Source organism: Lichenostomus cassidix, chromosome 26, assembly GCF_008360975.1.
Source record: "Lichenostomus cassidix isolate B80296 chromosome 26, HeHo_3.0, whole genome shotgun sequence".
Lineage (NCBI taxonomy): Eukaryota > Metazoa > Chordata > Aves > Passeriformes > Meliphagidae > Lichenostomus > Lichenostomus cassidix.
In genome coordinates, this window is record NC_139506.1 from 832,855 (window position 1) to 858,000 (window position 25,146).

At 59.3% G+C, this 25,146-nt stretch overlaps 1 protein-coding gene across 2 annotated transcripts; it reads right to left on the reverse strand.

Annotated features, from left to right (window-relative positions):
* Nucleotides 1-860: 860 nt before the first annotated feature.
* Nucleotides 861-23,686, reverse strand: SYT2 (synaptotagmin 2). 2 transcript variants are annotated; one of them, XM_085082828.1, is made up of 10 exons: nucleotides 23,533-23,634; nucleotides 21,038-21,250; nucleotides 9,628-9,810; nucleotides 9,307-9,476; nucleotides 7,911-8,027; nucleotides 7,535-7,702; nucleotides 7,207-7,374; nucleotides 6,709-6,826; nucleotides 5,357-5,490; nucleotides 861-4,754 (listed from the first exon to the last, which is right to left on the reverse strand). In XM_085082828.1, exons 3-10 carry the CDS (start codon nucleotides 9,791-9,793, stop codon nucleotides 4,548-4,550), a joined length of 1,248 nt encoding a protein of 415 aa, XP_084938954.1. In that variant the 5' UTR covers nucleotides 9,794-9,810; nucleotides 21,038-21,250; nucleotides 23,533-23,634; the 3' UTR covers nucleotides 861-4,547. The 2 variants fall into 2 exon arrangements, with proteins under 2 accessions (XP_084938954.1, XP_084938953.1); XM_085082827.1 differs by lacking the exon at nucleotides 21,038-21,250 and having other exon boundaries at nucleotides 23,533-23,686.
* Nucleotides 23,687-25,146: the final 1,460 nt, after the last annotated feature.

The window sequence follows — 25,146 nt, forward strand, 5'->3', positions numbered from 1 at the left end:
GCACCACATTGGGGATCAGGCCCATCTCCCATTGTGGTGGCAAGCCGTGTTTGCTCAGAAATTTGGTCAGGACAAAGTGTAGCACAGGCAGGGATCCTCTGTCTCAGGTGAGGCTGCTGGAGCGTCCACACGTTCCAGTCTTTGGAAGTGGTTGGTACAGGTTGAGTTCTTCCCTTTGGTTGGGGGTGTCCAGCATCTCTGTGGAACAGGATGTGGCTGTATGGAGCAGACTGTGCTGTATGTGAAGAATTATGTGGGGACCTTTGATATTTCCCACCTGTGCCCTATGTCTGGTCTGGCCATGCTCAGCTGGCTCAAGGCTGCCCAGAGCGTAAGTCAGAGGATGCTGGGGGGCTCAGCCTGGAGAAAAGGAGGCTCAGGAGGAGACATCTGGCTCTCCACAACTCCCTGACAGGAAGGTGAAGCTGGGGTGGGTCAGGCTCTGCTCCCAGGGAACAAGGGACAGGACAAGAGGAAACAGCCTCAAGTTGTGCCAGGGGAGGTTTAGGATATTGGGGAAAATTTCTTCCCTGAAAAAGTTGTCAGGCACTGGCACAGCTTCTTAGGGCAGTGGTAGAGTCCCCATCCCTGGAAGTGTTCAAATGATGCATGAATGTGACACCTGGGACATGGTTTAGTGGTGAACACAGCAGTGCTGGGTTAATGGTAGAATCCCATGATCTTAGAGGGCATTTCCAACTTAAATGATTCCATGATACTGTGTTTTGGGGGACCTGGGCCCTTGAGGGATTCCACCCACACCTCCATTCCTCTGTCATCCCTGGGATCACTTCCCTGGCTGCTTCTCCTCACCGTGGATGCCCTGTGAGTACCAGAAGCAAAACCAGAAGGGAACCAGCTCCTTTCAGCTCGTTTCTTTAATAAGGAGACAGAGATCATTACAAAATAACCATCAAACGATCAGAGACGGAACAACAGAGTCCACACGAGGGGAAGGGGCATTAAAAGCAGCTTCCGCCGGAGCCGAGCGCTGCGGGGCTGGGATGGGGCAGAGCGGGCTGGCACTGCGGGTCCAGGAATGGCCGAGCCTGCGACTCCCAAAGGAGCTGGCTCCTCTCTCCCAGTCCGGGGGGAAAGAGGAAAAGAAACCAGAGCCTGTTGCCAAGGCTTGTGGATTCGCTTCCTCTTAACCCCGGGAGCATCTCCGTGGTGCAGCTGGCTTTGCTCCGCGGTGCCGCCAGGAGAGGGGATGTCAGCTCTCGTCCCCGAAACAAAAACCCCCGACTGGACATGGCAGAAATAACCCAAATTGCTCCAAAGCGCCTTTTCACCACCGGCAGGTCGGCCCCGATATCTGTGCCCAGTGTCGTCCCGTCCCCTCGCCCGGAGTGACAGCGGCACCCAAGGCCACCAAGGCGGTGGCCGGTGCGGCTCGTGCTGGCAGCCTGAGCCCCACGAAACCAGGGGGACACATGGGGGGAAGGGGGTCACGGCTCACTGTGGGCCCATCCCCGCGGGATCCCGGTGCACCGTGCTCTAATATGGCTTCTAAAATTGCTCTGACGGTGAAATGCACCAACGCGACACAGGACACCAAAGCCACGATGTTGCTGCTACCCGGCCATGGGACAAACGCGACAAGATACAGGAACACGACACACATGGACGCCACGGCTGCGTCGGTGACAGCTCACCCTCCGCTGGCGGGCCGGGCTTGGCATGCTTTGCTTCTTGGCATTATTTTCTTCTTTTATATGATTAAATTGGGGGTTTTCATTTTATTTGGGGGGAAAAGAATCAGGGCGGTGGAGAGCTCTCGAGCGATGAGTTTTGGTGGTCGCCGTCTCCTCCCTGGCGGGAGGCAGGGGTTGGAGACGGCAGTGCCGGGGCGGTGGCAGCGCCGCCGGGCTGGGGACATGCTGCTACTGCTACGTGGCTGCGTCACATGCACTGCTCGTGGTATATACAGCTATGTCTCCATATATTTTACCTACACACAGCTAAGGGGGGTCAGAGGCAGCGCAGATGGCTTCAGTATGTTTGTTGGTTTTCCCTTTTTTATTTTTAAAAAAAATTAAATTATGTATTAAAGTCACAGTCTTCCCCCTCCCCCAAGGCTTAAAGAGTCTGAATGGTAACCAGCCAGGTGGGATCTCCACTCCCGGCGAGACCCCGGCCGATGCGGCTGGTCTGGGGGTCGGGGGTCGGGTGGAGGGGGCGCCCAGGAGGGGGTGAGTCTGGTGTGTGCAGGTGTGATGTGCAGGTGTGCAAATGTGCAGATGTGATGTGCAGGTGTACAGGTGTTGTGTGCAGGTATGCAGATGTGCAGATGTACAGGTGTGCAGGTGTGCACACCTCCACCTGCTCCCCAGGGAAGGCTGCAGGGCTGTGTATACTCACTGACTGCAAACAGGAGGATTTCAGTGCTCATTCCAATCCCTCTTTTAACCCATTTCCATGTAAGGCAAACATCACCCCCCACCCCCCCCCCCCGCTCTCCGATGGCTGGATGGACCCCAAAATGAGACTGAGTCCTGCCAGTGCTCCTGGCCGTGGGGCATTGCCCCCATCCAGCCCTCCATTACTAAAAGCATGCCAAGACTTCTCCCTTTTGGCTACAGGAGCAGGGCAGGACCCCTTCTGTTGACACTGACACATCCACTAGGAAAAGGGGCTAATTAAAGCTGGAGATGGCCCTGAGGGACCACTGGCTGGATGACCCCTGCAGACCCAGCATGGCCCCAGGGCCACCTTCACCACGGTATGGGCTAAGTGCAGCTGCAGTGGTGGTGGAGGGGGTCATTAGAGGTCCCTGTCCAACACCTCCTTCCTACACCACAGCTTGGCTATATGAGCCCCAAACCTCCCAAGGATGAAGATATCCCACCCTGGGGACCTCTCCCAGAGCTGCACAACCCTCCAGGGGCAGGGTCTGGTCCTCGTGTCCATTTGAAACCCCTGTGCTGTGGCTGCCACCAAGTTTCCCATTGTCTCCCCACCTCCAGAGGGTGCTGGGATGCCCCTTGGGAAGCCGGAGCTATGGGAGCTGCCAAAGCATCTGACAGCACTGGGGTGAGCTCAATTTTGGCACTTTGTCCCCAGGCTTGGGACACCCTGCACCAAGGTCTCAGCCCAGATGGTGGACCCCCAGAGCAGCGTCCCCAATGCCAGCACATCGTTGGGGCTCTGCCCCTCACTGCTGCAGTGCCACAACCCCCAGAACTGAGTCCAGGGAAGCCAAGGGGAGCAGAGCGTGAGGCTGCTGTGGAGCTGGAGCTGGGACAGGGGCACAAGCTAACATCAGTGCTCCAGTACAGACTGGGCCAAACTGGGCAGGGCTGCTGGACCCTCTCCCAGCTGCAGAGAACTGTGTTGGCTGGCTGGCTCAGGGGCTTGGCCCACCAGTGGGAGTAGTGGCCCAGTGACCCACTGTCAGGGTCACAGATATGGCTTATACCCCTGAGGGGAGCAGGACAGAGTGGGTTTGGCAGCCAATAACCTGGTGGGAAGTAGCATCTCATGGGTTCAGGGGCTTTGGTCCCTTGTTGGCCCTGGGCTCACTCTTGCCATCCCCACCTGCAGCAGGTGGTGGGGCTGCAGCTCCCCATGGCCCCCCAGCTGCCCTCAGGCTGTGCTGGGGTGCCCACAGTGCTGCTGAGCCCTGGGACACACGATGGATGGTCTTTGGGAGACACCTGGTACTGCTCTGGGGGGCTGCCCCCACCACATCTGGAGACCTCTCATTGTAAACCTGCCTTGTGGAAGCATCTTGATCTACAGGATTCACCAAACATGGTGGGACACAGATGGAAATCAGCCAATGCTGCCCCTCTGGGGACAAAACAGAGGTGGTGGTGATGGTGGTGGTGGTGGTGGTGATCCACCTGACGCTGCTGGTATATCCACATCTCACCCTGCATCTCCTTGGAGCAGCCCTCCCGAGGCTCCCTATGCCCAGACTGGCCTCCACAGCTCCTGCTGCAACGCCAAGGGCTTGACACCCCACCACCACAGCAGAATCCATGGCCCCTGCGAGCCTCTCCTCAGAGAACCCCAATCTAGAGTTGGCCAGGGGCACTCAGCCTTCCTTGGGGAGGGCCAGGAGGAGGCACCTGAGTCTCTTCAGAGGATCTTCTGCACCATTTTTCTGTCCCAGTGCTGGTCGTGCCCCGACCAGGCACAGTGGGTCTGGTCATCTCACACCATCAGGCTCCAGTATCACCTCCGTGTGACGTTCTGTGGTTCCTCACGTGATCCCAAGGGCAGGATGGCAGCAGCAGTGCTGCAGGCTGGTGACACAGCTGCTGGGGAAGGTCCCAGGTGTGCCAGTGGCTTTGCACTGAGAAGGGATGGCGAGCAGAGGCAATGGGACATGCAGCAGAAGGGAGTGATGCTGAAGAACAAAAAGAACCATCCATGTCTTTAACCTCTTCCCCTGGAAGCTATTGGGACTGCCTGGAAACCCTTCCAGAGGCATCAAAGGGCATTTCAGCTTAGAACAAAAAACCAAAAGGAAGGTTGCAGAACTGAGGTATCAGTAGCTCTGGGTCGACTGTCCGCAGTGCCGCGCCGGCTGTCAGAGCTGCCTATTTGTTTTTCCCGAGAGCTGCATCTACTTCTTCCTCTGGCTTCAGCGAGTGCCACTGGGCGATGGGCCGCCGGGGGTTGGCCAGCATGTCGGACCAGTGCCGCAGCTCCGTGCCGGTGGAGTTCAAGCCCGTGAAGATCTTGCCAATGGCTTCGTTCTTCCCCAGCTTGTCATAGTCCAGCACCGTGATGACCACTTGCACTTTCTAAAGGAGGAAACCTTCATCAGAGGGGTGGAAAGGCGCGGTGGCCATGACAGCTTCATAGCATCAGGGTGCCCCAGGGATCCCCCAAGGCCAAGCCCCACTGTGACCTGTTTTGGGCAGGGCTCCCTCCCTGCTTCCTCCATGTCTTGCCCCAAGGAGCCCTGACCTGGCTCACATGGGAAAGGTCACCCAGGTATGGTGTGGGGCTGGGCAAGAGCTGTGGGCTACTGGGCAGGAACAAGCAGCATGTGTAGGGGCTTGCACATGATATGGAGGGGCAGAAGGCACTGGCCAAGGGTCCAAAATGCCCCCAGGACCACCCTGTTATGCTTGGGGTGAGCACTGTAGGAGCAGAAGAAAGCCCCATTTCAGCAGTGATCTGGGTTGGGGTTTCATCTCCCATGGGTGCTGCCCAGCCTCCCACCTCTGCCCCCACACCAGCTGCCCTCAGCATCAGCCCAGGCCCAGGATGGGACTGGAAGTATCTCCTGGGTGACCAGACCAGGAGCTCAGCAGGAGCGGCTCAGGCTGCTGGGAAGGCTGGGACAAGGACTCAGGCAGCTTCAGGACATCTCCCATCCCAGGGGAGTCATCAGACAAACCTGTATCTGCTCAAAGGGGATCTCAAAGCTGAAGGACTCGTTGAAGTAGGGGTTCAGGGTCTTCTTCTTGACTGTGGTCTTCTTCTTCTTCAACCTCTTGCCATTCTGCAGCAGGTGGATCTTCACGTAGGGATCTGGGGGTCAAGATGGGGCATCAGCTGAGGTGCCCAGGGGACACCCAAGGGAAACATCTGAGCCCAGGGTGAGGGAGAGACCACCCTGAGTAAGGTGCTCTGAAGTTTGTGGATGGGTGCCCAAGACAAAATAGTTGGGCTGGAGAGGATTTGTGGGAGCAACTGGCCAAGGGATGGAGCTCTTCTGCATTCAACAGAGCTGGGAAAGGGTCTGGAGAGTCAGACATATGAGGAGAGGCTGAGGGAGCTGGCGGGGGCTTGGCCTGGAGTAAAGGAGGCTCAGGGGAGACCTTCTGGCTCTGCACAAGTCCCTGGCAGGAAGGGGCAGCCAGAGTGGGGTCAGGCTCTGCTCCCAGGAAACAAGGGACAGGACAAGGGACAATGGTATCAAGCTGAGGCAGGGGATGTTTAAGTTGGACATCAGGAGGAATTTGTTTATGGAAAGGGTGGTCAGGTATTGGAACTTCCCAGAGAGGTTTGGAGTCATCTTCCTTGGAGGTGTCCAAGGAACACCTGGACATGGCACTCAGTGCTCTGGGTGACAAGGTGGGGCACAGGCTGGATTCAATGATCCTGGAGTCTTTTCCAGCATTAACGATTTTGGGATTCTAAGCTGTGGGGCTCCTTGTAGGAGGGCTGGGGACAGTGCGGTCACAGCTGGCCTGTCAGGTGAGTGACACTGGGGGGGTGCTCGCCTGTCCCCCATGTTTCTGGAGCAGGATACCCCACAATAAAGCTGAATCCTTCCAGCCTTGCAGGTACTGCTCTTGTCATGGTTAAAGCACATCTGGAGAGAGCTGAGGACCCCTGGGGAGAGCTGAGGACCCCTGGGCACAGAGCTCAGCCTCAGGATGGAGCTGGGAAGACACTTCTTGAGCACAAAACATGCTGTTGACCAAGGTGCCCAGCCCCCAGGTCAAGGAGGAGCATGACCAGGACCAAGTGGCCGAGAAGCACTTTTACCACCCAGGTCCTGCAGCATCCTGGTCCTCGACACAGCTGGGGACCAAATTCAAAATGTCCTTCCCAAGTGTCAGGGACTCCTCCCATGCCTGTCTCCCCTTGCCCCAGCCAAATCTTGGGCTGCCTCCAAGGCAGGAGGAAGCACTGAGGGTTTTCCCAAGCTCTGCCAGACAGGTGGCCCCAGAGTCCTTCCCCACAAAGGATGCCAAGAGCCCCCAGTGGGGCAGAGGGAGGCTTCCCCTGAGCCACACCCACCTGAGAGACCCCCGACATCCATCTTCTTCAGGTTCTTGGCTTCCAGGATGCAGACAGTGAGCTTCCCAGCCGTGGGCACGTAGCGCAGAGAGATGCAGATATCTCCCAGCTTCTCTGGCTGCCAAGCAGAGCAGGGAGTGGAGATCAAAGCCTTGCCAGTGCCTGGGACTGCTGTGTTTGGACACGATCACACATGCAGGTCCCCCCAAATCCTGCTCAGCCCAGGCACAAACTGGCACCCCGTGCACCAACACAAGAGTTGGGTCCAGGGCAAGCCAGGCCCAGCACAGCATTCAAGCACTCTTCATTTTTTTGAAAAGGTTTTTACACAGAGGAACAACAGGTCACATCCTGCCCAGAAATCACTGCCAGGACATTCACTGTACCCTGGTGGAACCCCACAGTGATCATCGCCCTGAGCACTGTGGCATGGCCTGGAAAGCAGAGCTCGCCCCATGGCCAGCCCCAGGGTTCAGCTGGCTGACTGCTGGCTCTCACCTCCTCCTTCTCACCACTCTGCAGGTCCCTCCACTCCTCGATGGGCTGGCCCAGGTCCACTGTGTTCATGGGTACCTTCACCTCTCCAATGATATCGTGCTTGGAGAAGCGATCAAAGTCATAGATGGCCATCACCAGTGTCTTCCCACCTAGCTCCTGGTAGGGGACCTGCATAAAGGAACAACAACCGGGCTGGCAAGGGGCTTAGAGGACCCTGAGCCAGGACCACCCGCTCCTGGGAGGGAAAGTCAGCACACAGGACTGCTACAACCAGGGAGAAGGATGGGAGTGGGAGACAAGGTCCTGTGTTATGGATGAAGGAGCTCACCTTGAAGGTGAAGGTCTCGTTGAAGGCAGGGTTGAGTGTCTTCTTCTGCACTTTGGTCTCATACTTTTTCTTCTTGTCAGGGAGCAGGAACACCTTGACGTAGGGGTCTGAGGTGCCGCCCATGTCCAAAGCTGGCAGTTCGGCAGCTTGGAGGATCCCCACTGTGAGCTGGAAGGGCAGAGGAGTCCTCAGTGAGACAGCCCAGCCCAGCTGCTGAGGACTCATCTCCAGCCCAACGTGGGGCAGGACTCCCTGTGTCACAACACACAGCTCCTCCTCCCATCACATGTCTCCCAGGTCCAGCACAGAGACATGTCCTCTCAAAACCCCCCTGAGCAAATCCCACTCCTCAGCTGGGCCCCAGCCCCTCCATTACCTGGTTTGCCTGGAAATCATAGTCCAGCGAGAACTGCAGCTTGCCCAGGTTCTCTGGCTCCTTCTCCTCTTCCTCACCTTCCCCCTCTGTCAGACCCGTCTCTGCGTCATCGTCATCCTGTTGGTCCTGCAGTGGCAGCCAAGGTATCCAGCTCAGCAGGATGGTCACAGCGCAGCAGTCCCAGCCCCACACCACTGGGGACCTCAGCACCCCAACCCTAGTGGCATCTCAGCACTCAGCTGCTCAGGTTCTCCCCACCAGTGGAAAGAAGACCCACATGCTGGGGCCATGAAGCACTGACAGAGCAGGGAGTCCCCCAGTGCTGGTCCAGCCAAGATGATGTGGAGGCTGCCAGGGCTGCCAGGACAGGGGATCCTCTCCAGTGGAGGGAAGTTTGGTGCTTGCAGGTGGTGGGTCTTGTGCCCATGCTTGGGGGAGCACTACAGCCAGAGCTAAAGGCTTATCAGGGCTATTTTCAGGCTTTGTAGATTAAGAAATAGGTATATCCTAACTGTCTCCAGAAAATCCACCCTTCTTCCTGCCTCTCCAAGCACAGTCCATGGGGTGGGAGTCCTAGCTCCTTACCCCCTTTGATGTGTCCCCAGTCCCCCATCCCTCCCCAGAAGCATATGATGGAGGAGACTCATGGTGACACTTACGTGGAGAGTGTCCCAGGGCAGAGAGGCAGCCAGGGCAGCAGGGCAGGAGGACAGTGAGGTAGGCATAGAGAGATGTGTTACACAGACACCAAGGGACCCATGGCAGGGTGGGGCATCAGGGTTTGTACCACCCAACCCTTGCTCTCCACTGGGGAATCCCACCCCACATCTCCCCTCATTCCTGCTCCAGCCCTGTCTACATGCCCATGGTGCCCACATGGCTCTGAAGTGCAGGAACAGACAGCCAAAATCCCCCACCCTCTCTGAATGGCCCTGGGTCAATGCCACTGAAATGGCCAGGGTGGCCCCAAGCCTGTGGGTACCAAAGCCTGCCTCAGGCTGGCCCCCAGAACAAAGTACCAGCACCTTTCACTTCACCACAGACTTTTTTCTGGTCCCAAACTGGTGTTTTGGCTAGTGGCTGGCCCTCCCCTCTCAGCTAAAGGGTCAGAGAAATGAGGGTGACCCAGAGGGAGGTAGGGTACACAAGGGGACACAATCAACACTTTCTGGCTCTGGGGAAGCATTGGCAGGTCCAGGCTAGCTTGAGCCTGATCCCATCTGGGCCACCAGACACTAGAACAGGACAGTGCTGCTGTCTCAAGTCCTGGCTCCACTGTCCCATGCAGGAGTCCTAGTGGCTCCATGCCAGTCTGCTGCCTGATGTATGAGTGCCCCGAGGCAGTTCATAGCTCAGCCAGAGGGGCTGTTGGCCAAGTAGCCCAGGAGGACATCACCTGGTTGCCTGACTTCATGTCCTTCATATTCATGGCATTCTTCATGCCTTTGCCCTTCTCTTTCTTGTTCTTCTTCTTCTTGCAGCAGCACTTCTTGCAGATGCAGAAGCAGCAGGTAAGGATGAGGAGTCCAGCCACCACCGCGATGGCGATGAGAGCCCAGGGTGGCACTGTGGGCAAAAGCCAGTGTCACAGTGTCACAGAGCCAGCCCTACAGCTCCCTCCCAGCCTCCCAAAAACCTTGTTCCACACGTTGTACTGGGACCACTGGAGTGGGGGATCATCAGGAGAGGAACACGTGGGAAAGGAGCAGCTACTCACAGGGGATCTTGTTGAGCTCATTCATGAACTTGTCCCTCAGCTTGGTGAACATGTCCTCCTTGCTCTCGCCCGGCCCTGTGGCCTCGGTGGAGTTCTCCATTGTGCCCATGGGCAGCGTGCTGGCCGTGGCCTCTGGGGCCATCATGGACGCTTGCTTGAACGTCATGGTGGCTCAGGGGCTCCCTGAAATACAACATCACTTTGATGGTCACACAGGTCCCTGCTGCCCCCACTCCTCCATGGTGTCCCCAGGACAGTGCCTGTGTGGACAGCAGGGCTGCACTAGGACACCTCACCCTCTGCTAGAGGGGCACAGACCCAATGTCTGTGAGAGGTGACCTGGAACCCTCACAAGCCATGGGAAGCCCAGAGGCCTCTGAGTTTCCTGGCCTTTGACATCTCCAAAGCCACAGAGCATCACCTAGTCTTGCATCAATGATGATGCCAGCTCCGAGCCTCCTGGGGACAATGGGGACACTGCTGGGTGGATGTTCACCTGGCAAAGCCCCATGGGATGAGGGAAGGGGGTTTGCACCCCCAGGAGAGATAAATGAGGCCATTCTGGACAAATCCAGCTCTCCTCCTTTTCTGAGGCAGGGTCTCAGGCATGGGGGACCTGCAGGGACCCAGCACTGGTGCAGCACCCTCAGGATTTGCTCCCAGCCCCAGGGGAACTTCCAAGTCTGGGAACAGAAGAGGAGCAAGAAGGTCTTCTTCCAGCCCTCAGAGAGCTTTGGCAGGGCACATTTTGAGGATGGATGGAAGCAGGGAAGAGTTGGCTCTACAGTGGTAGGTTCAGTGTGCAGGTCAATGGGTCAACTTACATGTCACAGATACCACATCCTGGGTGGCTCGAGGCTCCTGCCCCCACCTCCCAAGTCTGCAGGGCTTCCCTGGCCAGCCCTGCTCCTCTGTGGGGCCAGGGAAGTTGTTCACGTCACAGCCAGGGCTCAGCACCACCCCCCCAGCCCACCTGGGTCTGAGACCTGCCAAGGATGGGGACAGCCAGCCTTGCAAATGTGGCTTTGACTCCTGCAAGCAAACCTGGCAAAAAGTGCCCCCACAACCCAGATCCAGCCCCAAAGTGCCTCCACAACCCCATCAGAAAGCAGCTTGCAAGAGAAGACCAGAGCACCGAAGAATGCCAGGGAATGCATAGTGCCCAGTAGGGTTAAAGAGAACACTAGGCTCTTCAGCAGGGAAAGCAAAGAGATGAGCAGGATCACAGATAACCCAGGAGGAGTTTATGGGGACAGGTGAGCTGGGGCTTGGCTGCATCCCTTCCCTGCATCTCTTCTTCCCTCCTGACCCTCAACATTATCCTTGGGGACCAGGTGCTCCTCTGCCCTGGGAAAGGAGCATTCTCACCTCAAAAAATCCAGCCAAAGAGACCTGAGGGTGTTGCTGCCCCAAACTGACACTGCCATGTGTCTCCAGCTGTCTCTCAGGTGAATCAAGCCCTGAGTTACCCAGAGTGTGGCTCCACACCTGGACACCTTCTCCCTGCACCACTGCTCCTGGGGGAATATGGTCTGGGGGTCTGGGGGGCCCTCCACGAGGCAGAGGCAACAAAAGAGGTGATTACATGACTCCCACCCAGACAAGGTTCCTGCTGCAAGCACAGGCTTTGCCACCTAATGGTTTGGCCATGGCCACCTTCCCACCCCATGGAGGGGCTGCCACTGCCACAAACACCAGCATCAGCATCACCTAGGCCTGGACCCTGGCACAGGGGAGCTGGAGCAGGATGCTGGAGGTCTCCCACAACCCCCATATCCTGCTTGGGATGAACCAGGAGCTGCTGCATTTAACCCCTACTCAGCTGAGGGTTATTTGATGCCAAGGGCTACGAAGGATCCCCAAATCTTCCAGCAGCTGAGGACACTTGCGTGTGTGTCTGGGTTTGTCCCCATCACTGCCCATGTGCACCAGGGAGGGTGGAAGGAGAGCCAGGATCTGGAGAACCAAGGCTGCTTGGGGCAGCCCCCCAGCGCTGGATCCTGCCCCCTTCTTCTGGGCTGGGGATCCTGGCTCTGCCCTGCAGCCATGGACAGAGGGTGTGGGATCCTGGCCACTGACACCCTGAAAGCTCCCCAGAAAGCATGAGGTAGAAGACCCCAGAGTTGCACTCCACCACAACACACCCCAGAGCACCCACTCTGCACCCAAACCTGTCACACAAGGTGAGCAGCGCCCAGAGGGGACACCGGCGTGAGCTGACCCTCCTCCCAGCCCTGCCCTGCCCAGCCCAGCCCAGCCAAGCCCAGCACTGCCCGGGGGCCAGGTGAGCCCCGCTGCGACCGCGGTAACACTGCGATGATGACGATGCTGCTCCTGCAGCCACCATCCCCAGGGACAGTACAGCAGGGCCGCTCAGCACCGCAGCCAGGCATGCCCTGCAGCCACAGGTGAGCACAGATGTGCCCGGGCAGGCTGAGCGCTGTCTGCGTACCTGGGAGTGTGCAGGGCTGGGCATGAGTGTGCAAGGGCCAGTGCGTGTGCACAGGGCTGCTTGTGTGCTGGGAGTGTGCTGGGTGGGTGTGTGTGTGTGCCCTTGTGCAAGCATGTGTGCACGGAATGTGCAAACACGTGAAGGTGTGAACACTTGTGCAAGGCGTGTGCAGAGGGCATGAATGTGGGTGTGGGTGTGTAAACGTGCAAGGGGTATGTAAGTGCTTGTGCACGGGCTGTGTGGAGATACTGCTCCTCGGGATGTGCCCGTGGCCGTGCACACCTGCCCAGGGATGTGTCACTTGCATGCTCCTGCAGCACCCGTGTGGCTCTGCCGGCAGCCACACGTGGGTGTGCATGTCCCCACGGCTGCATGTCCCCACGGCTGTGTGTCCCCACGGCTGCATGTCTCCACGGCTGTGTGGCACTGCCCACAGCCTGTGCAAGGCCTTGCACACACCCACACATGCCCTCTGCATGCCAGCAGAGTGTGGGAACCCTGGGGGGCTCTGGGGGCACAGATGCAGCACAGGTACTTGGCCAGGGAACTGCTGCTTTGGGGGCTACTTGGGGCCTTTGTGGTGCTGCCCGGGCTGGGGGGGGCTGCAGGCAGCATCAGGCCTCACTGCAGGGGTTGCTTTTGAACCGGGCAAGCTAATTAGCATCACTAATTGCTCCCTCGTGGTGCTCCCCGGGTGCTGGCAGAGCTGAGGACCGGGGGAAACTGAGGCCCGGGAGGGGCCTGGGGGGAGCCAACCAACGGAGATCCTGTCGCTGCTCCCCCTCCACCTGAGCACCTTGCAGCCCTGCAGCTCCTGCCATGGGGCCAGGGAGCTGATCCTGCATGGGCTGGGCAGGGTGGGGCAGTGCATGGGGGCAGCCAGGGCGGGACGGCAGGCTGGGAGGGTAGGCAGTGGGGCAGTGTGATCCTGGGGATGGCCCCCCACCTCCAGGTCCCTGTCCCCACTGTGCCACCGCCTCTCTGGGTGTCCTCGGGTACATCCCTTGTCCCCAGCAGCCACAAGCGGGGCAGCCCAACCCCTCAGCAGGGGGGGCAGAGCACACATTCTCAGTCGGTGGGGTCCCGTCCCATCCCTGTCCCAGCCCCTGTCCCTGTCCCACCCCTGTCCCCTGTCCCCCCGGCAGCGGGCGGGGGCCGTGCTGCTCGGCTGCGGCACTGCATTGCAGTCCTGCTCCGGCTCCGCTGCCTTCTTTTTTTTCTTTTTTTTTTTTTTTCCCATTCCTTTTGCAATTTTTCCCCCTCCTCTCTGCAAGTTGCGGCAGCCGCTGGCGAGGGGCCGAGCGGCCGGCAGTGTGGGTGTGAAGGGAGCTCAGCCCCTTGAAATCCCCACCGCACCCCAAACCCCACTGGGCTGCCCCTGCCAAGGACTCCCTGCGGTTCTTCAAGTTTCCTCTTTATTCTTGACTGGTTTGGAGTTGTTCCTCGTCGCCCCCCACTACACCCCGTCACCCCCTCCCGCCAAGATCTCAGAGTCTTACGGACATAAATAAAATATGAGGGTTATAATTAACCATTTCTATCAGTCCTTGGCCAAAGAACAAGCGTGGGTTAAGGCATCATGAATAAATACTGGCTGGGCAGGGGCTCCTTCCTGCCTTGCTGGCCCCTGGGGATCCCCCAGCTCCTCCCAGGGGTGCAGCACCCATCAGGGGATGCTGATGGGAATGGTAGGACCCACTGCAGCCCTTCCCCCCAAAAAACGACCAGGAGCTCCCCATGGAGCAGGACAGGGTGGGCTTCAGCCAGGCAGCTGCTGCAGAGACCCCACGGGGCAGAGGGTGGGCAGAGACTCCCATGGCACTTCACCCAAGCACCTACATTATTACACTGCCCCTACGGTGTCCCCATAGCCTCCCAGGTGCCACCTCAGCCCCCCAGGGCTTTATCCTTGCTCCAGACCCACAGGGTGTAACCCTGCACCCCACAGTGGATCACCCTGAACCCCCCCAAACCCATCATGCTCACAATGCATTTCTCCCCTAATGCACCAACCTGCAGCCCCTAATGCCTCATCCTGCACCCCTCAGTGCAGCACCCCAAATCCGCCACTGCAGCATCCCCACATCCCAGAAGATATTATCCTGTGCCTGCAGCAGCTTCCCAGACCCCCTAACACCCAGCCCCGCTTCCTGCATGCACCTGCACACTGCACCACTCTCAGAGCCCCTAAAACCCTCCTGCACCCCACAGTGTGTTACCCTGTGCCCCATCAGGCAGTGCCCCCCAGCTGCAAACATCTGACCTAGAAGGAGCCCCCAGGTCCCCTCTCTGGCAGAGCCCTCAGGGGCTGTATCCAGCAAACCCCCTCCAGGCTCAGCCCCCAAACTCCCCCCAGATCCCCCCCGTTAAAGCTGATACTGAACCCAGAGAAACTGCACTGCACCCCAAACCAGCCCCGTGGGGGCTTTGGGCCCTTCCTGGTGTAAACGTCCCTGGCTCCATTGCTCATTTTAGGGACTGGGGGGACGGGGTGTCCCCCTCCCTTTTACACTTTCTGTTTGCTGCATTCCATTTGCCAGCAGCACCCCAAGGTCTGGTGGGATGTAAATCCCAGGCTGGAGCTGGCAATCCCATCCCCATCCATCCCCAGAGCATTCCTTGTATACGGGAAAGCAGTTTAGACACTGAAAAATCCCCTTCCTGAGCTCTTCATCCCTCCTCCTCCGCCTCCACCAAAGGCTCTATCGCAGAGACCCTCCCCTACACTACTGCAGCATCTGGCCCAAAAAAGGGGGATTTGGGGTTTACCCAGAACTGGTGCCATCATGGGTACCCACTGCCCTGGCAGTAGCTCCCTGTCCAGGTGGGATGGGGAAGGATGGAGGGTGGGATTCACTGGCTGGGGGCTTTGAGAACCGTGTAGGGAGAAGCGGGAAATTGACATGGAGTTGCTCTCATGAGCCAGGATGTCCTGCAAAGGAGCAGAGCCAGGATGAGAATTTGAGGATGCACAGAAGGACCGGGGATGTTCTTGGACACAGCCCAGGGAGCTCACTGCTCACCATCAGGATGGGGCATCTTGGGGAATCCAGCTGCTGGAAACCCCCCTGCTCCTCCACAGGGGCAGTAGGAACCTCTCCCCTCCAGCAGCAGGAACCTCTCTCCTCCAGGAAGGCAAAGGCCGCCGGGATGACGGAGGGCAGGAACAGCAACAAATGAAGATTAATGAGGCTGAGGCAGCAATTAACAGCAGCCAGTGCTGACCGAGCATGGGCTGGGTGTAGGCAGGCGGGTGTCGGGGGAATCTATGAGTTATCACTCCTTTATGGGATGGCAAAGCCAAGTCTCAGCTGTCCTGCTGGAATGGAGATGGGGGGACCCCCCCATACCTCCACGAATGTCATCTGGAGGAGCTCACCCCAAAACTGTGCTGTCCTGTGCCAGGGCTTGGGCTTGGATGAGCATGAATGAAAACCCCAAACCAGTTTCAAGGCAAGACCTCTCCCATCCCCATGGCAGCAGGAAGCCTGGGCACTACAGAGCCCACACACTCCTGCAGTGCAGGCCCGGGACAAGCGGAGATTCCAGAGCACAGCTGAAGTATTTGGCAGTGCCCCATCCAGATCGTGATGCCAGCAGGTGTTTTGCTCCTGGGGTCAGCAGCACAAGAGCTGGAGGAGGAGATCCCATCTGTGTCAGACCCACTGGCACAATGCCTGGGCATCCCTCTGGCCTCTCACAGGGGTCCCATCGTGTCCAGAGTGGGACACAGAAGGGACACGCCGGGCTGGAGTTTCAGCTCACAGCAGTGAGACAGGAGACTCTAATTAAGGCAAAAACATGACTTGGCTTCTAATGGTCATTTAATTAACAGAGAATTCCTGGCAAGGGATGTATGAAGGCACCAGACTAAGGTATCAGGGAAGAGGGAGGGGAGAGGGTGCTGGGTGGGGAGATGCTGCAGGACCCTTGTGCAAAGGGACTCTGCAACAACCCAGCCCAGCAAACCCCCAAATCTCATCCCTGTTCCCCTTCCCCAGCCCTAGCACGACACCACAGTGGCTGCATCAGCAGTGCCACATCAGACCCTCTGCCCACAGCACCAGGATGGTGCAGCAGCTCCCAGGGCTTGGGGAGCATTTTCCCCTGGGATCCCCCCACATTGCCATCCCAATTCACTGTGCTGAGGGCAAGAGAAATCTCTGCTCCCCCAGATCCACACTTTTCAGGGGAGAGCATTCCTACTGGGAGCTGCCGCAGCACAGACGAGGGGTGTGATGGCGTGAGGATAGTCCGGGAGCAAGTGGCATCACAGGACCTGAACTGCTGAGACATCACCCACACAGGGATACGTTTTCCTGTCCCCAAACCCACATACAAGCAGGCGCTGCTGGCCAGACACTCTCACCCTCCAAGGGAAACTGAGGCACGGCATGGGAAGCAGCGCTCTGAGAGAGGAAAACCCTGAGCAAGGCTGAAGCTCAGCATTCCCCCAGCTCAGAGTGGGCCAGTGACAGCCACCAGACCTCACTGGGACCCTCAGCACTGCTCCCCATCCTGCAGGCTCCAGCAGCATCTCTGGATGGGACCAGAGCCAGCCAGCATCCTCCCCACCATGGCACACTCCACTCATGGCCTCATCACCCAGCAGCACGTGGCTCAGCTAATTAAAAATAATGACTTGCTGGGGTTCAGCAGCCCCAGCCACAGGCTCTTCCCCAGGGATGAGTAATTTGAGGAGGGCACCACACTACACAGCCCAGGATGAATTCCTGCTTCTCTGCCCCACGTGCTGGAATGTTGGCTCCTCACCGTGGAGCCCCCAGCCTCAAGAAAGGAGACCCAGCCCCCAGCTCAGGAGGGAGAGCTTGTGAAACAAAAAATTAAAAACTGATGGTGATTTTACAGCCAGTGAATGCCTATGAGAGGTGATCTGTGTTACTCACAACAAAACCAAGCAAGGTCTAACGGTAAATGCAGCCTTAAGGCAGCCTTAATCCATCATTTGGGTTCCAGATTGATGGTTTCTGGTGTTTCCAAGCCAAACCATCAGCTCCTGCTGCCAGAAGGCTCCCACTGGATGGACACATAAAGGCCAACATGGGGAAGGGATGATCCCACCCTGCCCTGCTCCCTCCTGAGCATATCCTCCAGCAGGGCATCACCCCAGCCAGCACTGTCCAGGTATTGGGGTGCCTCTCAGGAATGGCAGGGCCCCCCACAAATCACTGTGACTCGATGGCAGGATTGTCCCTACCCAGGGACACCTCCCTGCACAGGGACCACAGCTGGCATCTGCCAGCACCAGGGTGCCAGTAAGGCAGTTCAGGAGTTTTCTGTGCCTTTGGCTCTAAAATCAGGACAGCACTGAGGTGAAGAAATGGGGGATGAGGGCAGTGACAGCCCACGACACCGGTGCCCACGTCAGAGAAGAGGAGGACCCACTGGGCACTCAGAACCTTGCCTGGCACCCATAGGTGCTGATGCTCTAAAGCCTACTTTTCCTAGCAGGATCAGGCCTTATCTTTGGCTTTGCAGCTGCCCCAGGAGGGGCAAGAGGGAGCTGACCTGGTGCCAGGGCTCCAGCAGGAGCCAGGGCAGGTGCTGGCACAGCCACTGCCACCTGGAATTTGGGTGCCACCGGCAAAGGGACTGGTGAGCACCTTGTACCCATCCCCACTGCGGCTCTCTGCTGCCCACTGTCTCCCATCACTGCTGTGCTGCTCCCTGACAGAGGCATCCCACAGGAATGCTGCAGGGGCTGCAGGCACTGCTCACCACCAGCACTTCATCCAGAGGGTTTCAGCTCGTGCCATGTGCCACCATGGCCCCCATAGAAAAGGCAGCTGGGGATGCTGGAGACCACAGTCCCCTGAGCTGTGGGAACACATCTGTTCCCAAGGACAGCAGAGCATTCCATATGGAACACCCCACATGGCACTGACCACTGCAAACGTTTTGCCACGGCAAACCACCAGGCTCACCCCAACCCCAGGCAGCACAGGCAGCCCACCCTTGGCACACAGAGCCAGGAATGGCCAAAGAAGCCACCCAAAAAATAGGTTCCAGGTGCTGCTAGAGCCCAGCGCACTCCCCGGCACTGGGATGCTACAGCAGCCGTGTCTTGCTCTAAGGCAACACCAGAGCAGCTAAATAGGACACCAGATGGTGATGGGTTGAGCTGCCCTGGCACTTTGAAGCCACCACACGGCTGAGAGTGCCAAGTCCTGCCCTCCCGGGTGGGCATCGCACTGCTGGCACTGTGGCCACACTGCCGGCACTCCCGGCCATGGCCCTGTGCCACAGTGATGGTTCCAGATCAGCATGGGAGGAGAGAAAAGGAGCCAGGTCAGCTCCTGGGGAAGAGCCAGAAGCAGCTCCAGGAGCAAGCTGAGACGCGGTGGATCGATAGGAGATGGGAGCAGGGAGCCCACGCCCCGTGCTGCTCTCCAGCTCACCGGATGGGCCAGACAAGCAGAGAGAGACCACAAAGGGCCATTTCAAGGAGGAGTCTCCAGGGAGATCTCCACAGCTCCCAGCCAAGCACGACAGCATGATGGGTGTTAGAATCCAGGAAACCATCTCTCAGCCCTGGGAGCCCCCAGCAATGCTCATCTCCCAGCATCCCCCTCCTCCCTGTCAGCCTGGGCTCAGTGTCCCAGGACTGCCTGAGGGAGCAATGGTGGTGCTGCTAGCCCAGCTCCAAGGCACGGAGAGCCCAGAGGCAGAGTAGAGCTCTGTGTCCCTAGGGCCATCCATCCTTTGGACATTTGGCGTGAGAAAGCGAATGGAGGAAGTAAAATGATGGGATCAGCAAGGACGCAGCACCGTAGCAGCCCAGGAGATTTTGTTGTGGCACAAAGCCCCACCAAGGCCAGGGCACAGAACTGACTTCCATGAATAAACCTTGTGCAGATTGGAGAAATGTCACCAGAAGAGCAGACAGCCCTGCTGGGGTGATGGGCACAGCCCCTGTACACCACAGGAGGGTCCCCTGTCCCTCCTCAGCCCCTCTGAGCTGCATCCCTACGTGACCCCAAGTGTTTTGTCAGCACAAGCACAACACCACACACTTTCAGGGCTGCAAAGAGGAGCTGCTCCACCAGTGCATCCTGGAGAAGACTGTTCCTCTCCTGTAAAAAAGCACCCTGGTCCTTGAACTGGTGTTGATAGCCACCATCCCTTCCAAGGGTCCCCCACGGCCAGGCCCACCCCACCCCACCAGGAGGTCTCTGCCAGGCTCTTTCTCCCATGGCACAGAGCAGTGGCTGAGCAGGCACAGCCACACACAGCTCACTGCGGCACTGGGCAGTGGCTGTGCCAGGCTGCTGGCACTGGTGCCAGGATGGTGCATGGGCAGCGTGGGCGCTTCAGCCCAGGCACTAACCCAGCTCTGCCAGGCCTCGGTTCCAGGAGAAAACCCTGGGACTCCCCTGGGAAACGAGCAAGACAGCAACAAAGCCCACAGGGAGTCCACGTGCTCGCAAATCCACACAAGGCACTAAAATTTGGGGTTGTTTTCCTCCTTGAATCCTCTGCTCGAGGCCGGTGGGAGCTGTGGTGCCACTTGGGGTTCTCCAGTCCCAGCAGCCCTCAGTCCCAACATGTCCCCAGGGACATCCTGTGTCCTGCAGGAGAAGGTAGGAGGCATCTCCCTGGGAGGATGCTGAGCAGTTTGGAGGCTGGTCCCACCTCCATGGTGTTTTGGTGGAATTGCTCCAGTGTGAGGCACCATGTGAGGCTCACAGGGGTCAGGAATGCCTCGTCCCATGCCAGCACTGCCAGAATGTCAGCTGCCAGATGAGCTCTGCAGATCCCAAAACACCTTGGCACACAGGCATATCTTGGGCCTCCTGCTGCTCCCAGACACTCCCAATCCCACCGCTTCAGCCTGGCCCCAGAGCAGCTCCCCAGGTCCCTGGCAATGGCACAGTTCCCCCAGGCCACCTCTAGCTCAGCGCAGACTCAGGGCTTGGACTGCCGCAGCACATCCCACAGTACCCACCTACACCTCATGCCACAAGCACCCACTTTGCTCCCAGCCTCCCCAGATCCCCAGGCATGCACAAGCCCAGAGTCCACATCTGCTGCATCCTACAGAGCTGGGAAAAGCTGGGGAGCATGAAACATCCCAGATTAATTAAAACACCTTAGGATGCCCAAGGAAAAGAACACCCTGTCAGTGCCAGTAACCCCTTCTAGGCCAGTGGGGCGACAGACACCCAGCAGCCAGTGGGGATGAGTTTGGTGCAACAGTCAGACAACTGTCTGTCTGGGAGAGTGGGATGTGGGTCCAGATGGCAGGAATTTGGCACAGCCCAGCACTGCCACACATACTGCCAGAGCTGGCTGCAGCCACCCCTCCCAAAGCACCAGACTAGCAGAGCTACCCCAAGGGGACAGGGACCTCTGCCAGACTCTGACTGCTGACCAGCAGCAAAATTCAGGGACACCACAATTCATCCTCCAGACACCAGAGCTGATGAAACATCACAACTTCCGGCACACAGGAAGCAATGGAGCAGGTGGCCCCACAGGGATGTGGCAGCCCTCAAATTCAGCAGGGGACACCAGGATCCCACACTCCAGGGCTTACAGGGATGGGCCAGCACTATCCCTGGCTGCAGGATCACACCAGTTCGGGGCATTCGGATTCCAGACGCATGCTGCCTAATTTACGCTTTAATTAATAAATGGGGAATTATGCCAAGTTTATCCAATACTTTTGGATGTGTGATGTTATCAAAATCCCATTACTGATGAAGGAAGGCATGAAGAGCAAAATTAGCTTTGGCATCTGAAACAGTTCAGTCAATGCGATAACACAATTATTAGGGCTAATAATCAAAGAGCACTTTGGGGAACACAGGCTCTGGCAGGAGCCAAGCTGAGGGCAGCCGCAGCAGGGGGATGAGCTGGGGGAGACCCAGGTGTTCATCCAGGAGGGAAAGGCCGACGGTAGCCAAGGGCAAAAAGCATTTTGCCAATTGCACTTACCAGCAGCTCCAGATAACTGGCATAGGGAAGGTGCTGGTGACCACCAGGCTGAGGAGGAGCATAGACAGGCACAGTGCCGAGCTGCACTGCCAGGAGAAGGGAATTAAAAAATAGAGGATCTTAAAACCAGTGGGCACTGGGTCCCATCTGTACACTGGGCATTGATCCTGCTGGAGGACATCACGGCTGCCAGCTCACAGCTCTTTGCGCAGCCTGGGGAAGGAGAAACTCCAGTCATAATGAGGAGCTGCAGTCATCCGGCTCCCAGAGCTGGGACTTTGCCAAAACCACGGTAAACTGGAGGAAGGACCTGCTCCCATCCCTCGGAGTGAGTGGGAGTCCCGGCTCACTTCAGTGGCCCTTAGCTCTAGCCCAGTGACCGTCCCCAGGGCTCATGGAGCAGGAACCATCTCCCATGGGGGCAGCCGGCAGCAAATGCCACAGCTGCACCACAGCAGGCATGGCTGTGGGCAAGCAACGCTCTGGCAGAAATGTGTCTGGTTTGGAAACCCCCTCCCCAACCATATTTATAATAGATATTCACGTATATCTATAAGGGTCTGTATGACTGAATCTGTGTATTCTCCCCCCTCTGTGACCGCCGGCGCTGTGGGCAGTGGGGTGCAGAGCCAGGGCGGCCGGCGGCGATGCAGTGCAGGCAGTGCTGGCTCACCGCCGCTGCCACCGCCGGGCTCACAGGCGGCAAGGGACGTGTCCTCGCCCTGCAGAATCGGGGGCACCAGGGCTTCGGGCTGGCTCTCAGCAAGCGGGGCAGTGGCGCTCACCACGGGAGGCCAAGCGAGGTGCCAGGGGATTGGGCAAGGTCAGATCCATTCCTGCACTATACGCACACGCAAAGAGGAGACAGAGCATCGTTCCAAGAGGCGCTTGGGATTTGGGGGTACTGAGGTGCTTTGCTGGGTTGTGCTGTTCCCAAGCAGCACAGGTGACGTCCCACTGCCACTGCTGGCCTCAATGACCTTGGGTGCATCACCTCCCCCTTGATGCCCCACACTCCCTGCACACAGACCACCACAAGCTGCACTTCCTCCCACCAAAGCCCTGAGGCCAAAAAGCACCCACGCGCAGCAAGGGTGCAGAGCCCCGGCGGTGCCCCGGGGGTGTCCCGGGGGTCCGGCAGCCCCCGGCAGCGTGCGGCCGAAGCACTGTGCTAGCGAGGAGTAATGCAGCAGGCTGGAGACTCCTGCCGGTGGCTGCGCTGCCGCTCGGCGCGTGCAGGAGTAACACCGCTGCAGCAGCACCTCGCGCACCAGCCAGCCTGCGCTCAGGACTGAAGTTTTGCTGCAGCAGAGGAGCAGGCGGGGAGTCCAGCAGCGCCCTGCAGCTCCACAGCGCAGGAGGCTGTGCTGCCGGACACTCTGCAGTGGGTGACACCCCGCAGCACTCCGGCCACTGTCACTCGGAGGACAGGAGAGCGCTGCACCAAGAAGCGCCCGTGCAGAGAGAAACACAGAGGCACGGGTACAGTTGGAGACCACGAAGCAATGGGTGACACAGACGCGTGTCCCCCCCCTCCCTGTGCCACAGTCACCTTGCAACGCTGCCTGTCCCCTGCGCAATTTGCAGAGCTCCTTTGGGATCACTCTTTAAAACTAGGCTGAAGGGAGCAGGGATGTGTTGGGCACAGCAAGGGCTGCGACACCCCAGTGTGACACCGCCGGCACTGGACTGAGCCCCTCTGCACGGCTGCACCCTGACGGCACCCAGCCAGCGCACGGAGATCTGGAGGATCCCGAAGCTCGGTGTAGCCACGGCGGGGGAATCCAGACGAAGGGTCTGTCTGGAGCTGGCTCCTGGCCAGGCCGCTACGGAGAAGCCGTCAGTGCAGCGGGGCTTGTGGCCGCCCACGCTGGGGCCACGCTGCTCCCACGGGCTCCCAGCACCAGGGTGGGTTCCCCGCAATGCTGCGGGAACAGCCCCGCGCCCCCGGCACTCCCCAGCGCCAGCACCCCAAGGGCACCCATGGTCGGGCATCCGCTGGAGCATCCCGCAGCGCCCAGAGGGCACCTTTGACCCGGCGGTACCGCGCGGCATCCCCGGGGTGGCCCCGCATTCCCAAGGGGTCCCACGCCTTCGGGGGAGTCTCCACGCCCCTGGGTGCCCTCCGCCAGTTCCGCAGCCCCCTGCACCATTAGCCGCCCCCTATCCATCGTACCAGGCTCCATCACCAGCCACCTTCTGGGCGCAGCCCCCCACGGGTAGCCTCGGGGCGTTGAGCAGCGCTAGGACTCGCGTCCCGGGAGGGGTTCCCGGGAAAAACGCAGGTCCCTGCCCCGCTCCCAGCATCGGGACATGGCGAAGTGCGCTGCCCGGTGCTTGTGGCGAATCCCCCATCCCGCCCCGCGGGGGACGATCGCACCTCGGGCGGCGGCGCCAGAACGGGCTCGGCAAGAGCGCGGGCGGTCCCGTCCCGCAGAACCCGCGCCGCTGCGGCACCGGGGCAAACTTCGGCTGGAGTGCGGACGGCCACTTACCGGCCGGGGCGGCGGGAGCGGTGCGGTGCTGTCCGTGAGGTCGGAGCGGGCGGAGAGAGGAGCGGTCGGTGCGGGGCGGGCGGGGAGGGGAGCGGTCGGTGCGGTCGGTGCGGGGCGGGCGGCGGGACCTGCGCGGCGCTGCGGCAGCCCCGGCCCCTCCGGGCTCGCGTGCGGCGGCTCCGCGAGGCTCCGCCCGCCACCGGCAGGCCCCGCCCGCGGCCCCGCCCGCGCACCTCGGCCCCGCCCGGCCCACCCGGGGGCGCGCACCGGGGCTCGGGCAGGAGCGGCGGCGCCCGCGGGTGTCCGGGAACCGGCACTGGGCACCCCATCGGGCCACCTCATACCTGGCACCGGGCACCCCGTGGGGTGACCTCACACTGGGCACCGGGCACCGGGAAACCCCCATCGGGGTCACCTCACACAGAGCACGGGCACCGGCTACTGACACCAGGGACTGCCATCAGGCACCTCACACCGGGCACTAATACTGAGCACCAACGCCAAACACCTCACACCAATCACCTCGCACTGCTCCCTTCTCACCGATGACCTTGCCCAGATCACCACCCACCAGTCACACATCACTGTCGCCACCACCACTACAGGGACCTGCCACCCCAACCAGGTCCCTGCTGCGGCCTGGAGGCCACAGGAGGGAGACGCAGGAGGCAGCTGTGGTGGTGGCACCTCCGTTGTGCCTCCAGCAGATCCAGAAGGCTCCTGGGAACCCAGTTTTGATTTTAGAGCCAAGACATTAGGGAAAAGGTGATGGGATTTAAGTGAGGAGCCCGGCTGGGGGGCGGAGGGCAGCTCAGGGACTGTTTTGCCTCTGCTGTGGGATCCCCATCCCCATCAAGGGAGTCCCCAGTGGGGGACACCCCTTACTCCCCATACATGAGCCAGGGACAGGGACCCTCTGGGTTCACCCCAAACCACCCCAGCTGAGGGTCCCCCAGCTCCATTCCATCAGCCCCTGGTCCCAGTGTCACCTCCAGAGCATCTGAGCTAGACGGGAAAGTGACCAGCTGCTCCAGCCAGAGACGATCTGGAGAGCAGACTGGATTAGGGAGGGGACCCCGAGGTCCCAGCCCAGCTGAGAGCTGCAGAATCCAAAACGTCTGCACAAGCCAGGTTTTGCTGCAGCAAAACCCCCTCCCAGCCTTGCATCAGCCCCCAACACACATCATAGAGACACGCACGAGCTCCCACCACATATTGCGGGCGGGGGAAGGGACCTGCATGGGGAACATATCCCAACTACAGCACCCAGGGGTGCTGCTTGCCCGAACTGGAGGGACTTCCCCCCACCCACCACCCTTGAAAAATTCGGCTGAGTGCTCCCAAACGCAGGAGTCCGTCTGGAATTGAAGCGTCAGCATCATCCCCGTGTGGTCCTTCTGCATCCTATCCCCATGGCTCGGACCGACTCCTCCAGCTCCCTGGCTCTGCGCCGTGGTAATAATTCCCGTAGTCACGGTGCGTGGGACCCTTCTGCTGCTCCCCTGCCTCCTCTCCTGCCCGCTCTGCTGCCTGCACAGGGCTCGGAGTCAGCGCAGGCTGCGGTGCACGCACAGGGCACATCTCTGCGGATGAGGAGCCAGGGGTCACCAAAAC

What these genes read in the sequence shown, in the direction of transcription:
- SYT2 (XM_085082827.1), bottom strand. Translation starts at nt 9,793, where the DNA reads ATGACGTTCAAGCAAGCGTCCATGATGGCCCCAGAGGCCACGGCCAGC. An exon ending in ATGATTTCCAGGCAAACCAG is followed by an intron (nt 7,703 to 7,910) that starts GTAATGGAGGGG and finishes CTGCCCTTCCAG; the next exon opens with CTCACAGTGGGGATCCTCCA. An exon ending in ACGAGACCTTCACCTTCAAG is followed by an intron (nt 7,375 to 7,534) that starts GTGAGCTCCTTC and finishes TCCTTTATGCAG; the next exon opens with GTCCCCTACCAGGAGCTAGG.